This window comes from Budorcas taxicolor, chromosome 8 (genome assembly GCF_023091745.1).
Source record: "Budorcas taxicolor isolate Tak-1 chromosome 8, Takin1.1, whole genome shotgun sequence".
Classification (NCBI taxonomy): domain Eukaryota; kingdom Metazoa; phylum Chordata; class Mammalia; order Artiodactyla; family Bovidae; genus Budorcas; species Budorcas taxicolor.
The window spans coordinates 63137229-63153517 of record NC_068917.1 but is presented as its reverse complement, the minus strand read 5'-3'; the positions used below and the strand labels follow the sequence as shown (position 1 = coordinate 63153517).

General features: G+C 37.8%; 1 protein-coding gene across 1 annotated transcript in view; it reads right to left on the bottom strand.

The window, feature by feature from the left end:
• RECK (reversion inducing cysteine rich protein with kazal motifs) overlaps nucleotides 1-16289 on the bottom strand; it is an 82237-nt gene that overhangs the window by 61163 nt on the left and 4785 nt on the right. Inside the window, exons 2-4 of the mRNA XM_052645044.1 lie at nucleotides 5469-5527; nucleotides 3012-3086; nucleotides 2079-2115 (exon numbers count right to left, since the gene is read on the bottom strand). Of these exons, the coding sequence (XP_052501004.1) occupies nucleotides 2079-2115; nucleotides 3012-3086; nucleotides 5469-5527 (171 nt within the window). The remainder of the gene's footprint in view (nucleotides 1-2078; nucleotides 2116-3011; nucleotides 3087-5468; nucleotides 5528-16289) is intronic.

Genomic DNA, 16289 nt, shown 5'->3' with positions numbered 1-16289 from the left:
AGCAATTTTAAGATCCCTTTTTGCAATCATAAATGTCAATGAATAACTCCTAGATAAAATTAGGACATATAAGTAATGATTACGATAAAAGAAAAGATTTACTTGTAGGAATGCTGTAAATTCCTTATCTCTTTTAAGAAATGCTTTATGCTGCTTCCATGTAATACACAGATCTGCAAATTCACATGTACATTACATTATTTCCATTTGAAAAAAATGTCAGGGATTCAAGGCAATAGGTAACATAGTTCTCTATACGAAACTAAGACCTAATATAAAACACAGAAGCATTCCACTAAAAAAAAAACAAACAAAAGCAAACAAATGGCCCATGGACAGACAAAGCTCTCAAAATATAATCATAAACCATCCCAACTGTTAAAACTGGCTAAGAATACTGCATATCATAAGATTCTATATCCCTATATGTTTAAATGGTATTAAAGGGCAGCAGACTCCCATCTAGTCCCACTGCCTAGTATAGTTTCCTCTTGATCTTTGCTGCTTGCTACTCAGAATTGCACATATTCTATAAAGAATTTTGAATGGAATCAATGTAGGTCATAAACTCTGTGAACTTTTATACCATAATTCATTTTCACATATCCAGTACCTTTTGTGTTAGTCGCTTAGTTATGTCTGACTCTTTGCAACTCCATGGGCTGAAGCCCTCCAGGCTCCTCTGTCCATAGAATTCTCCAGGCTTGAATACTGGAGTGGGTTGCCATTCCCTTCTCTAGGGGATCTTCCCAATCCAGAGATCAAACCTGGGTCTCCCATATTGCAGGCAGATTCTTTACCATCTGAGCCACAAAAGGAGTTCTTACCTCTTAGAAAATATTAAAGTATTCAACAAGCAACTACCTTTACTGAACCCTTACTATATACAAAGCCCTTTATCAGGTATTTTGTGGGCTAACGAATAGATAAAAATATATGATTTATCCCTTTATGGAGATTACAGTTTGGTAGGAACAATACACACACATATATAATTATAGACATTAGGTAGAGGGATAATTAGGAGAACAAGCAAGGACGGGAGCAATTCCAAGAGGGAAATAGTTCAATTTGTTTGAAATGAAAACTTTCAACAGTGTGAAAACCTTTAGAATTCAGAGAAATGTAAGCTATACTCCCTTTTTTCAAGGCACTGGCTTTAACCAGGACTGGAAAACGAGCTCTCATCCTAGGAGATCAGGAATGCCAACAGGGAGTTTGGGCTTTATTCTGATTGAAGTGGATAGCCCCTGAGGGAGTTGTTTTGAAGAGGGTGGGGAAGACAGCCATGGTGTGTTGAAACATGAGTTATGAGGTTACTGCAAAAATCTACCCCAAAAGTGTAATAATAAAGGCTTGAACTAGGAATAGCAAGGATGGATACAAGATTTTACAAGAGGGTGAATGAAGCTAAAAAGAAAAAACATTCAGAGATAATGACTTGAGGGTTTCCAGTCTACTGTCATTCATAACAAAAAGCAATTATAAGATGAGTTTGGTTTTGAGTCATGCTACCTGGATGCAGAGATCCAAGTAGAGAAGACCAGAAGTCATGAATAATAACTTGTATTTGAAAATTATCTTCTCAGAGCTGATTAGATAACAGTTCTGGGAAGGAATGTGGTTACCAGGGTGAGTGTGGAGAAAGAAGGGAAGAGGACCACACACAGGAATAGCCATGGTAGTTACAGGGTGATGGTGTGTGTGGGGGGGGGGTGGGGGGGGCGGCGTGGGGATAAGAGAAGACAAAGTCACAAGGCCAAGGTGAAGTCACAAGGAGGTAGTGGTTAATGTATCAACTGTCACATGGAAGTCAAAAAGAACAAGTACTGAGAAAAAGCTATAAGATCTAGGAACCAAGAGATCTTGGTGATCTTTCAAAGCCCAGTTTCAACAGAACAGTTGAAGTGGAAACAAGAGTACCAAAAAGGACTGAGTGAATGAGAAAAAATCATACATTTGAAAATTTGGATGCCTCCAAAGAGAGGATAGAAATCCAAGGGTATATATTAGGTTACAGGACTATGACACAGATTTTACAATCACAAAATAAATTTTAATGTTACACTATTGCTTACCTGGCAAAGATGAATTCATACAACTCCAAATGTCAACCTAAAATTGTAATCACCAAAAGACTTTTATGTAGAAAACCAGTTTCAAAATACAATTTCTACAGAAATTACATATAGCTAATTTGATTATGTCTGTCTCTATACAATCAATGATCTAGAAGCATCAACCAGCTATCTGGGGAAGAAAAAATAGAAATGAGATGTAAAAATACTGCTTGCTGTTTTCTTAACTTCCCATCTGGGATACCAAGGACAAGTATGGTTACTCAGGATGTTTACGGGAATAACTGTTTCTAAGCACAGAGATAAAAGTGCCCGTTGAGTGATGAAAGTAAAATATGTCAGTCAGAACTGTTTGATCATCAACTTTCCCATTTAACCCAACCTACCTTATCTAAACAGGCTTTCTAATGCCAGTTCAGACTTTCTTAGCTTGGCCATGAGCATCCCAAACATGGGATGGTCCATGCATTAGAGACATTTTAAGTTACATGATTCAGACAGGCATGCAATGTATTTTTAGTACACCAGATACTGAGAAGACAGAAGTAATGAGAAATTACACATTTTCCCTTACCCTAAATCTGACTTTTTAAAACTTAAAATAAATATAAGATTTAGTTATGGTTTTCATAAAATTGTCAAAATAATAAGTAAAATTCTCAATTTCAGAGAAACTATTATTATGAAATTTAAAGACTAGAACATATTTTTATATAATACTGTTTTTATACCTACATCATAAACAACAAAAGATGAAAGACAATATTCCATCCAGCAATTCATATGAAGATCTTTTTAAAGTATCCAGTTAAATCTAATATTTTACTTTGACCACAAACCCCAATCACACTGAAAAATTTGCTAAATCAAAAGTAACTCAATAGAGTGCTTCATTAGACAAAAACTTCCATAGTTAAGTCAAATAATACCTACCATTGTTTCAGGGCAATAATCTGGGGCTCGCTGCAACAGATGTTTTAGTCGCGATTCACTTTTTGAGGAAAATATCTACTTGACAAAGACAAAAAAGTTTTATGGCATTTTTTCAATAAAAAAATGGAAGAGGTAAATTTTTTTATCCTCTAGGTTTATCAGTTGTCTAGAATATTTCCCAATTTCCCTTCATAAATGTGCTTTATTGTAAAACATCAGTCACGACTTCTTCTATAAATTCAAATTCTAAAAGTTTTAATTTCAAATCTCCAACTGCCTTCACACAGTGGTTTTCACTGACAATTCAGCAACTTACCCCACTATCATCTTCCTAACTTTCTACAGCCATCAAGTGCATTAGTATTCACTCCAAATTAAAACCTAAATATCAGTAGAATACCCTTTCTTCACTCCTTATTGGTTGAAGAATTAAAGACTCCTTATTCCTGGCAATTCTTCTCACTGTCAGTGAGCTCTGCCAGCTTTAGCATTCTAGCCTCTCACTCCTTGGGTGATTGGGGCGACTGACTTACCTGATTGTTGAATCTGACCAGGGAAAGTGAATCCAATTCTTACCTCTCTTCCTCTGCAAGTAAGTCTATCTGGAGTTTAGTGCATACCTGGAGATAAATGCTATCTACGTTCAGTATTTGTGTAACTAGAAATAAAGTAATTTGGTCAGGGAAGAATTTTTTTTATTAGGATGACTATAGTATTCACTTACTTTGCTACATTATAGAATTTCAAACACTTTAGATTTTAAGAAATTAGTCCTTGCCTGCTGCAAGTACCTCATAAAAAATAATTTACCCTATGGAACATTAGTGGAAAAAACAAGAGGAAACAAGGCAAAAAGTCAGGAAAGAAATGCTTCCAAAAGTAGGAGAGTTACTTTAAAAGCTCTCTTATGGTGACACCATCAAGAGGCCATTTTTGCTTTTAAAAAGCTATTGTTCTGGCAGTAAATTTGCAGAAAACTTAATCTGCTATAGTGTTTTGACATGAATTCTCTAGCAGCTATTCAGGTAAGACATCTTGTTATACTTAGAGTATCTTGAAAAATCTTTTTAGTCTCTGTTAGGTAGTGCTCTCATTTTTAGGAAGTAACAAAATCCAGGTTATTACTTGAAAACTCCTCAAAAGATGATTAAGGCCATTAATTCTCAACTGGTAAGGCTACAACTACACAATCAAGATGATGAAAAAAAGGTAAGACATTATGAACAGCTATTGTTTCAGTGGAACTTGCCTTAAAAAGGTTCAAGCAGAACTACAGAAAAGTTTCAAAGGTGGGAAATCAGTCCTGAATATTCGTTGGAAGGACTGATGCTGAAGCTGAAACTCCAATACTCTGGCCACCTGATGCAAAGAACTGACTCGTCTGAAAAGACCCTGATGCTGGGAAAGACTGATGGCAGGAGGAGAAGGGGACAACAGAGGATGAGATCGTTGGATGGCATCACCGACTCAATGGACACGAGTTTGAGTAAACTCCGGGAGTTGGTGATGGACAGGGAGGCCTGGTGTGCTGCAGTTCATGGGCTCCCAAAGAGTCGGACATGACTGAGCAACTGAACTGAACTGAGTACAATGAACAACCACATAAGCCTTCATCTAAATTTACCCATTATTAACATTTGCTTTAACTTTCTCCTCATATGCACATTATTCTTATTACTTTGATGAAACATTTAGAATTCATTACAGACATGATCATTCATTCCTGAATTCCAGCATGTATCTTCTAAGAATAAGGACACCATCCTAACTAACCATAATACAATCATCAGATTCAGTTCACAGCACTGGTAGGTACAATATTATTATAGCTCATATTTAAATTTCACCAATTTATCTCAATCACATCCTCTATAGCAGTCTTTTTTTTTTTTTAATTCCAGGACCCAATACAGAATTATACACTGCATTTAGCTGTCATATCTCTTTAGTTTCCTTTAATCTGGAAGTTTCTTGTGTGTTCTTTGAGGCCTCAGGAACTGCAGCCTGCCAGGCTCCTCCGTCCATGGCACTTTCCAGGGAAGAATACTGGAGTGCACTGCCTTTTCCTACTCCAGGGGATCTTCCCAACCCAGGAATCAAACCCGTCTCTCGTGTCTCCTGTATTAGCAGGCGGGTTCTTTACCACTAGCACCACCTAGGAATTCCTGGGACATTTCTTGACCTTCGTTTTTGTAACACTGATATCTCTGAAGGGTACAGGCAGTTGTTTTGAGGAATACCCCTCAATCTTGGTTTGCCATATTGTTTCCTCAGGATTCAGGTTATGTATTTTGGGTAGGAATTCCACTTCAGATACTGTGCCCCACCATGTTCGCAGACTCATGTTAACTTGTTCCATTACTGCTGATGTCAACTGGCCATTTAAGTGCTGTCCAACGGATTTCTCGGAAACAATTACACTAAATAATATCCTCAATAATTATCATGCAAGTTTACCTGTTCACAAACATCACGGCACATCTGGTTATCCTTTGAGTGATTACAACACAGTGCACCTAGGGAGAAAAAATGAACACCTAATATTGCCTACTGTTAAAACACAATGATTAAGCTAAGTCAGATGGTTACACAAACCACTTATTCGACAGATTATTACTATTATTATCCATTTTAACTCAACAAACCTTTGTTGTGTACCTATTTCAAGTCAAAGCTGGTGCTATTTGAGGACACGGTTTTTGCCTTTAAGAGCTTGCAATTTAACAGGAGAGACTGTCATTTAATAATAATTGCTACTATATACTTTTCATGGGCCAGAATTTTACTACTTGCTTTACGATTATCTCATTCAACCCTCAATAATTATCCTATGGACTATATTCTATTATTATTCCTATAAAGGAAGGTTAAATGATAAAAAGATAGTGAATTTTGTTTTGGACATGTTAAATGTAAGTCTCCATTATCTCAGTGAAATAAATAGAGATTAGGTTTGAAAACAAAAAGAGTTGAGGGCTTGAAGTGAGGTTGTATATGTCTCTGATAGCCACTGTGGAGAACAAAGGAAGCAACTATAAATGTTTCTCAAACTGTTTTCTATGAACACTGTTTCATGACGTGTTAATATCTATTCCTCAAGAGAAAATGTTTCATGTTCAAATAAATTAGGAAACAAAGGATTAAAAAGTTAAAGAGAAAATTTTAAAATTATTTTATTTTTATCCCCTGGAGAAGGGAATGGCAACCCACTCCAGCATTCTTGTCTGGAGAATCCCATGGACAGAGGAGACTGGCAGGGCTAGTCTATGGGGTCGCAAAGAATCAGACAGGACTGAGTGACTACACTTTAATGCCATTTTTAATTTATTTTTTAAACACCAAAAAAATTTTGCATTGGGGTATAGCCGATCTTAAATTCTTAAGAATTTGAGAAATTTCTTTCTCAAATCGGAGAATATTCTTAAAGAGATGGGAATACCTGACGACTCCTGAGAAATCTGTATGCATGTCAAGAAGCAACAGTTAGAATTGGACATGGAACAACAGACTGGTTCAAAATCAGGAAAGGAGTATGTCAAGGCTGTATACTGTCACTTTGTTTATTTAACTTATATGCAGAGTACATCATGCGAAATGCTGGGCTGGATGAAGCACAAGCTGGAATCAAGATTGCTGGGAGAAATATCAATAATCTTAAATATGCAGATGATACCACCCTTATGGTGGAAAGCAAAGAAGAACTAAATAGCCTCTTGATGAAAGTGAAAGAGGAGAGTGAAAGTTGGCTTAAAACTCAACATTCAGAAAACTAAGATCATGGCATCCGGTCCCATCAATTCATGGCAAATAGATGGGGACAATGGAAACAGTGACAGACTTTATTTTGGGGGGCTCCAAAATCACTGCAGATGGTGACTGCAGCCATGAAATTAAAAGACACTTACTCCTTGGAAGAAAAGCTATGACCAACCTAGACAGCACATTAAAAAGCAGAGATGTTACTTTGCCAACAAAGTCCGTCTAGTCAAAGCTATGGTTTTTCCCTTGGTCATGTATGGATTTGAGAGTTGGACTATAAAGAAAGCTGAGCACTGAAGAATTGATGGTTTTGAACTGTGGTGTTGGAGAAGACTGAGAGTCCCTTGGACTGCAAGGAGACCAAACCAGTCAATTCTAAACGAAATCAACCCTGAATATTCATTGGAAGGACTAATGCTGAAGCTGAAACTCCTATACTTTGGCCACTTGATGCAAAGAACTGACTCATTGGAAAAGACCCTGATGCTGGTAAAGACTGAAGGCAGGAGGAGAAGGGGACGACAGAAGGTGAGATGGTTGGATGGCACCACTGACTCAATGGACATGAGTCTGAGTAAGCTCTGAGAGTTGGTGATGGACAGGGAAGCCTGGTGTGCTGCAGTCCATGGAGTCACAAAGAGTTGGACATGACTGAGCAACTGAACTGAACTGAATAGCCAATCAATAATGTTGTGACAGTTTCAGGTAAACAGTGAAGGGACTCAGTTATATATATACATGTATCCATATATATACATGTATCCATTCCCCCCTCCCCCACCCCAACCTTGCTCCCATCCAGGCTGGCACATAACACTGGGTAGAGTTCCATGTGCTATGCAATTGATTTTTGTTGGTTATCCATTCTAAATATAGCAGGGTGTACATAACTTCCCAAAGTCCTTAACTATCCCTTCACTCAACCCTCAACCATAAGTTCGTTTTCTAAGTCTGTGAGTCTCTGCTTTGTAAGTAAATTCATTTGTATCATTTCTTTTTAGATTCCACATATAAGGGATGTCATATATTTTTCCTTCTCTGACTTACTTCACTCATATAACAGTCTCTAGGTCCACTCATGTTGCTGCAAATGTCCTTATTTCATTCTTTTTAATGGCCGAGTAATATTCCAATGCTTACATATATGCATGTGTGCGTGTGTGTATACAGATATATACACACACACACACACACACACACACACACACACACACACACACACACACACCACATCTTCTTTATCCAGTCCTCTGTCAATGGACATTGAAGTTCTTTCCATGTCTTGGTTATTGTAAACAATGCTGCCTTGAACACTGGGGTGCATGTATCTTTTCAGGCCATGTTTTTCTCTGGATATATGTCCCTGAGTGGGATTGCAGAGTGATATGATAGTTCTAGCTTTAGTTTTTTAAAGAACCCCCATACTGTTCTCCATAGTGGCTGTACCAACTTATATTTCCACCAACAATAGCAAGAGGGTTCCCTTTAAAGATAATTCTTTACTGGACTTTATGAAACCTTTAATATATTAATATGCATCATTAATCTCCTAAAAAGGATCTAAGTAGACAGATTTCTCAGAGCACAAGATATTTTTCTCATGCCACTTATTTTACATCTCAGCATGCCAATTTCAGAAACATCACAGAAAAGGAAAAATGTTGCCAAGCAGCATTATGAGCCTAGAAAAATTAATAAATTAGTGATACAGATAATCAGCAGGGGCATGTCATTATTCTAGAATGAAGCTAACTGGGAAAAACGATAAAGCTGAATTGATCAGGGGCTGTTTATAAAGTGCTAAGTCAAAAGTGACAAGGACATGAAAATATCACATTTCAGGCAGCTAGATCCAATACAATGCCTACATATGTGTGCATGTATATATATACATACACATCTATATCAGTCTCTTTAAATGAAATCTATATAATTTCAGTATATAAAATAGATGACAGCAGAGCTTTTTTGATTGAAGGTAAGATTGGTATTGGGAAGAAATGAATGAATAAAAAAGGTTCTCTTTAGCTCTTACCAATATCCTTTTAAGCTCAAAACTGATATTGTTACTCCATAAAACAATAATAGGGCATATGATATTACTAACATATTGCCACAGTTTAGTTTCATAAAACACTACTGTGGGACAGGCTTTCTAATGCTATATGGAAAAAGGTGTCTTAAAGTTTTAACATTTGACTTAAAAATTCTGAAAAGTGAAAGTGAAGTCGCTCAGTCCTATCTGACTCTGCAACTCTGTAGACTGTAGCCTGTCAGGCTCCTCCATCCATGGGATTTTCCAGGCAAGAATACTGGAGTGAGTTGCCATTTTCAGCATGTAGAAATTCCATTAAGTTTCAGAAATTAAAAAATTCCCTGTTTATAGGCTATAGCTACCTTCTTAGAAGCACTGTATTCAAGGATGGGCCCAATCACTAATGAGACTTTCTCACAACATCCCTCTCTTCTCTGCCATGCCACACCATGCTGAACCCCCTCCCTTTTAAGATCCTGTTATGTCCCCAGCCTCATTAGAATGAAGAAGACAGGCAAGAAAAGAAAGGTGGGGCGGGGGATCTTCTGTGTGACATCGATGTGATCTTTTGAAATGCTCAAGTTGTTGCCACTTTCTACTATCTTCCAACACAAAGGTCACATGAGGACAGAAAATGCAGCTGATGGAGAGCAAAGATAACTCAGGATAATACATGATCCCCATAGGCACAGGCTTAACAAAAAGAAAACAGGCAGGCAAGAGTCTGACTTGGGCCTAGGAATTTTTGGAAAAAAAGTTTCTTGGAGCAAAGATCTATTTAGAACAGAAACATGAAATGTGTCACAATTAAAACTCCAATAACAATGCAAGATTTGTTAAAAATGTAAAGGTTTATTTTTTCCTATTTAATGGTGAAGGTCAAATTTATAGTGGGGTGATCCCCAAATTTAAATTTTTAAAATGATTCACTTTTTCATTAAGAAATCCCAAAATCTGCAAAAGAAGAAAAATGATCTAATATCCCCACTGTCCTGTCAGAACGTGTATTGACATTTTTGACATATTTCTTTCTAGTCTTTCCAAAAGGCTTCTGAAATTTCTGACAAAATGGGATTAGAGAGCAGCCTGAAGTCTTCTAGTAGTAATGCCCTTCCTCCTCCTAACCAAGCATTCCTCTGTAATAATATATTTCCTCTCTTGAGAGGAACTGCCACCCTCCTAGAACAGGCTAGGGGACCTATACTAAATCATGTTCTCCACATTTTATTTTTAACATTAGTCATCATTATATTTGTACACATTTTTCTTTCTTTGAAACAACAAAAACTTACTAGACTCTTAAACACTGCATACTTTATGTCTACAAATAGACATTAAGTCATATGCCTTTATTAAGAATGAGGGCAAAGGATTCAAATGCAATTAATGTGGCAATTAAAGGTCTTTGTCTTTTCAGAGCTTTTAAAATGGATTAATTGGGTCATTCAACTATTAGAGTACAAAAAACTCTCCAAGGCCTAATGTTTTATACAAAAGAAGACAGTGAATTCTAGAAATGCTTCATTTTTATAATTTGATTCTAACCTAATTTCTGGTTCTTTAAGAATAGTTTAAAACTCTGGTTATCTTCATAAAATGGAATTGAACAGATAAAGGTAAATTAGTTCAAAATAACACTTGCTATTGACAGGATGAAAATAAATAGCACAGATTATCATCCTTATTAAAGACATAAGCATGAGGGTAATATTTTGCATTCTTATTTCTAAACTCTGAAAATATAAAATTAATAAAAACCCAAAACTGATTACTAAAAGCCACATATATTGGATTTAAGAGAGTATTAGTGCAACCTAGAAATATTTGAGCAGAATTACCCAGTAATTAGAAACATCAAGGGTTGGCTGCTGGTTTGGGCCACGTGCCTACTAAAGACAGGCAAGCAAGCAGGAAGCACATGCTCCAGCCACAAGGGAAAAATGCAACTTCTGAGACCAACTAGCATTTAAAAAAACAATTACACACTCTAATCTAAAACTAAAATATTCATAGAATTATAGGATATTTGAAGTTAAAAGAGAGTTTGCTATAGAAGACTCCCAAAACCTCAATTTGGTTAATGAAAAGCCAGTATTGTTTTCTTTTCTAAAGAAAATAAAGATTCTTTCTAATTAATGTATTTTTAGAGAATTACTAAAACAGAATACATATATGCTGCACTACTGACAGGGAATAAACTAAATCTGAGCTGATACTGCAAAAAGACCATTCCAAATAAAAAAGGTACGTTAATTTTAAAAATCTTATTTTCAAATTTTTATTTCCCAAACAGTCTGGAAATTGACCATCCCTTAAAAACATTTAAATGACAACTGCAACTTTAACTTATAACTGCATTCTTACAACTGTCACATTTATCCCTTGGAAGGTGGATGTGTGCCTGTGTATATACATAAAATATATCATCAGCCAAGAAAGAGCCAAAGAGTAAAATGATTATTTATATACCTACTACCTGGATTCAACACTGTACCTTTTTCTTGACTCATTTACAAGTTACAGATATCCTCCACTGCTTGCCTCAAACTGTAATGCTACAACTGCCAATTAGGTTCATTCTCTTCTGTTATCAATATGACTGCCAGATTAATTTTTTAAATTACTTTTCATGATGTCACTCTTTTAATCAAGGGTCCACAATGGCTTCCTGCTATTTCAGTTCTAAATTTTCTTAAGTCTTCTTCTTACCGTCCCCTCCCTGATCTTCTACTATTTTTTTTAACAAGGAAAGCCTCTATTTATACAATAATACCTTGATCACAGCCTTCTGCCTGTAATGCTTAGTGCCCTCTTTCCAGCTGACATAAATCCCAAACATCTTTCAAGGCTTAAAATTAAGCCCCATCTCAACTCTAAGTAAGCCTTTCTTCTCTAACAACTCCAGGCCATGTTGTTCTTTTGGTTAATGTCCTACTATTCCAGTTAGAACTGAAAACTTTATCACTTAACTCTAATAATTTCATGTGTGTACTAATGGTATCTCCAGATTGAACGGGAACTTCTTGTACACAATTTAGCACAGTGCTCAGCTCAAAAATTTTTCTTATTCACTGGTTAATAAGTAATAATTTCCTACTTATGCAAAGTATTTTTAATCAGAAAAAAATGTACAAAAAGTTTATTTCTCTCACTGTATCACTGTCATACCACATTTCCCATGTGGTAAGGGTCCCATTATGGACCAAGCCATAATTTAGCAAACGTCATAAGAGTTATTGACCCAGGTCAAAAGATAGGCTGGACCCAATCATATGCACAGGCACAGAGGTATGTACCCAGAGGATGGTGGGCTCTACAGATATCAGGTCAAGATGAGCTGCAGCTGAGGAAGTTTTATGGTATAGAGAAACCATGAGTAAGAAAAGGAAGCTAGTGGTGGAGAATGGGGAAGGCAAGAGATGTAGAGAGACAAGCTATGAGAGACAGAGGGAGACTGTCTCTAAAAGTAGTCTTGGCCAGTCAGAATGGCTGCGATCCAAAAGTCTACAAGCAATAAATGCTGGAGAGGGTGTGGAGAAAAGGGAACCCTCTTACATTGTTGGTGGGAATGCAAATTAGTACAGCCACTATGGAGAACAGTGTGGAGATTCCTTAAAAAACTGGAAATAGAACTGCCATACGACCCAGCAATCCCACTGCTGGGCATACACACCAAGGAAACCAGAATTGAAAGGGACACGTGTACCCCAGTGTTCATCGCAGCACTGTTTAGAATAGCCAGGACATGGAAGCAACCTAGATGTCCATCAGCAGATGAATGGATAAGAAAGCTGTAGTACATATACACAATGGAGTATTACTCAGCTATTAAAAAGAATACATTTGAATCAGTTCTAATGAGGTGGATGAAACTGGAGCCGATTATACAGAGTGAAGTAAGCCAGAAAGAAAAACACCAATACAGTATCCTAACGCATATATATGGAATTTAGAAAGATGGTACTATAACCCTGTATGAGAGACAGAAAAAGAGACACAGATGTATAGAACAGTCTTTTGGACTCTGTGGGAGAGGGCGACGGTGGGATGATTTGGGAGAATGGCAATGAAACATGTATAATATCATATGTGAAATGAATCGCCAGTCCAGGTTCAATGCATGATACAGGATGCTTGGAGCTGGTGCACTGGGATGACCCAGAGGGATGGGATGGGGAGAGAGGTGGGAGGGGGGTTCAGGACGGGGAACGTGTACACCCGTGGTGGATTCACGTTCATGTATGGCAAAATCAATACAATATTGTAAAGTAAGTAAAAAAAAATTAATAAAAAATGTAGTCTTGGTTCCTGGCAGCTTTCCAGTTCCCACAGCAGTCCCTGAGGTTGTGCTCAATTTCCTATCCTTGGATTTCCATGTTCCCTGTTAGATGCTATCTAGCTAGCTCCCTACTCCTAAGCCACCTTGGTTTTCTATTCTTTTGGGGGTCAAAAGACCCTAAACACATTATTATACATCATTATGAAACAACTAAGCAAATGACTCCTCAGATCCGCCCCCACCCCACAGACGCTAATAGCCAGTATTCTCGGATAATTCCCTTCTCCATTCTATGCTATCTATTCCCATCTATAAAACAAGGGATCTCAAAAGTATTTGTGTCTGGCTCCCAATGATATATTCCATGGTGAAAATGTTTCTCTTAATACTTATTACACTTTTCTTGAAGTCTTCGTCATGTAAGTTATGTGTTCTACATTATGTACTACATATTTGACTAAATTGTAAGATTTTTCCTCAAATATATTCAGATTTAGAATATAAATGGATATCTACAAATATAACTACACAATACGAGTAATGCAAATATTACACACCTTTTTGGTGATATTTAACTTATATGCAGAGTACATCATGAGAAACGCTGGGCTGGAAGAAGCACAAGCTGGAATCAAGACTGCCGGGAGAAATATCGATAACCTCAGATATGCAGATGACACCACCCTTATGGCAGAAAGTGAAGAGGAACTAAAAAGCCTCTTGATGAAAGTGAAAGAGGAGAGTGAAAAAGTTGGCTTAAAGCTCAACATTCAGAAAACGAAGATCATGGCATCTGGTCCCATCACTTGATGGGAAATAGATGGGGAAACAGTGGAAACAGTGTCAGACTTCATCTTTTGGGGCTCCAAAATCACTACAGATGGTGACTGCAGCCATGAAATTAAAAGATGCTTACTCCTTGGAAGGAAAGTTATGACCAACCTAGATAGCATATTAAAAAGTAGAGACATTACTTTGCCAACAAAGGTCCGTTTAGTCAAGGCTATGGTTTTTCCTGTGGTCATGTATGGATGTGAGAGTTGGACTGTGAAGAAAGCTGAGTGGCAAAGAATTGATGCTTTTGAACTGTGGTGTTGGAGAAGACTCCTGAGAGTCGCTTGGACTGCAAGGAGATCCAACCAGTCCATTCTGAAGGAGGTCAGCCCTGGGATTTCTTTGGAAGGAATGATGCTATTAAGCTGAAACTCCAGTACTTTGGCCACCTCATGCGAAGAGTTGACTCACTGGAAAAGACTCTGATGCTGGGAGGGATTGCCGGCAGGAGGAGAAGGGGACAACAGAGGATGAGATGGCTGGATGGCATCACTGACTCGATGGACGTGAGTCTAAGTGAACTCCGGGAGTTGGTGATGGACAGGGAGGCCTGGTGTGCTGCAATTCTTGAGGTCGCAAAGAGTCGGACACAACTGAGCGACTGAACTGAACTGAATGTCTGATATTCTCACTAAACCATAAACCCCATGAAAGCAGAGACCATGTCTGTTTTTGTTTACCAAATTATGTACCTAATGCTTGTCACAGTGTCTGGCACTATTAACCCCTCAATGAATATTTGCTGAATGGAATACTTACAGGTGTGACATTTAATTTAGTAAGCAATGGACCAAGGGGAGTTAGTCCTAATATCCACCTTAAACATATATGAAAATAGAAATTTTGATTCTCTTCCTGACTCACCTGCCAAACCTCCAAATTACTTCTCCCCATCATCTTGACCTCAGTAAATAGCAACATTTTCCACAAAGTTGCTCAAGGTGAAAATCTAGAAATAATCTTTGATTCTTGCTTCCCTCACTTTCCACACCCAATCCATTAGTGATATATTCTGAATTTGTCCTCTTTAATCCCCATCATCACTCTAAGAATTATCTCCTACCTTGACTACTACAGTGGCCTAATAGCTCTGCTTTGATTCCTACCCTCTTACAATAACTTTTTAAAATTCAGCAGTCAGTGTGATCTAAAACAGAAATGAAAGCATACATCTCTTAAAGGTCCACTGGTTTCTATTTGCACATACAATAATAACCACAATCCTTAAGTGGCCTTTTGCACAGCTCAGTACTATCTGCATGCGTGTGTGCTAAATCGCTTCAGCTGTGTCTGACTCTCCTGAGTTCAGTTCAGTTCAGTTGCTGCTCAGTTGTGTCAGACTCTTTGCAAACCCATGGACTGCAGCACGCCAGGCCTCCCTGTCCATCACCAACTCCCGGAGCTTGCTCAGACTTATGTCCATCAAGTTGGTGAGGCCATCTAACCATCTCATCTTCTGTCGTCCCCTTCCCCTCCTGCCTTCAATCTTTTCCAGCACCAGTGTCTTTTCCAATGAGTCAGGTTTTTGCATCAAGTGGCCAAAGTACTGGAGTTTCAGCTTCAACATCAGTCCTTCCAATGAACATTCAGGACTGATTTCCTTTAGGATTGACTGGTTGGATCTCCTTGCTGTCCATGGACTCTCAAGAGTGTTCACCAACACCACAGTTCAAAAGCATCAATTCTTCAGCGCTCAGCATTCTTTATAGTCCAACTCTCAAATCCATACATGACCAAGGAAAAAACCATAGCTTTGACTAGACGGACCTTTGTCAGCAAAGTAACATCTCTGCTTTTTAATGTGCTGTCTAGGTTGGTCATAGCTTTTCTTCCAAGGAGCAGCCATCTTTTAATTTCATGGCTGCAGTCACCATCTGCAGTGATTTTGGAACCCTCTAAAGTCTGTCACTGTTTCCATTGTTTCCCCATCTATATACCATGAATTGATGGGATCAGATGCCATGATCTTAGTTTTCTGAATGTTGAGTTTTAAGCCAACTATTTCACTCTCTTTCGCTTTCAACAAGAGGCTCTTTTGTTCTTATTCACTTTCTGCCATAAGGGTGGTGTTGTCTGCGTATCTAAGGTTATTGATATTTTTCCCAGCAATCTTGATTTCAGCTTGTACTTCATCCAGCCTTGGTATTTCACATGATGTACTCTGCCTATAAGCTAAATAAGCAGGGTGACAGTATACAGCCTTGACGTACTCCTTTCCTGATTTGGAACCAGTCTGTTGTTTTGTGTACAGTTCTAACTGTTGCTTCTTGACCTGCATACAGATTTCTCAGGAGACAGGTCAGTTGGTCTGGTATTCCCATCTCTTTCAGAATTTTCCACAGTTTGTTGTGATCCACACAATCAAAGGCTT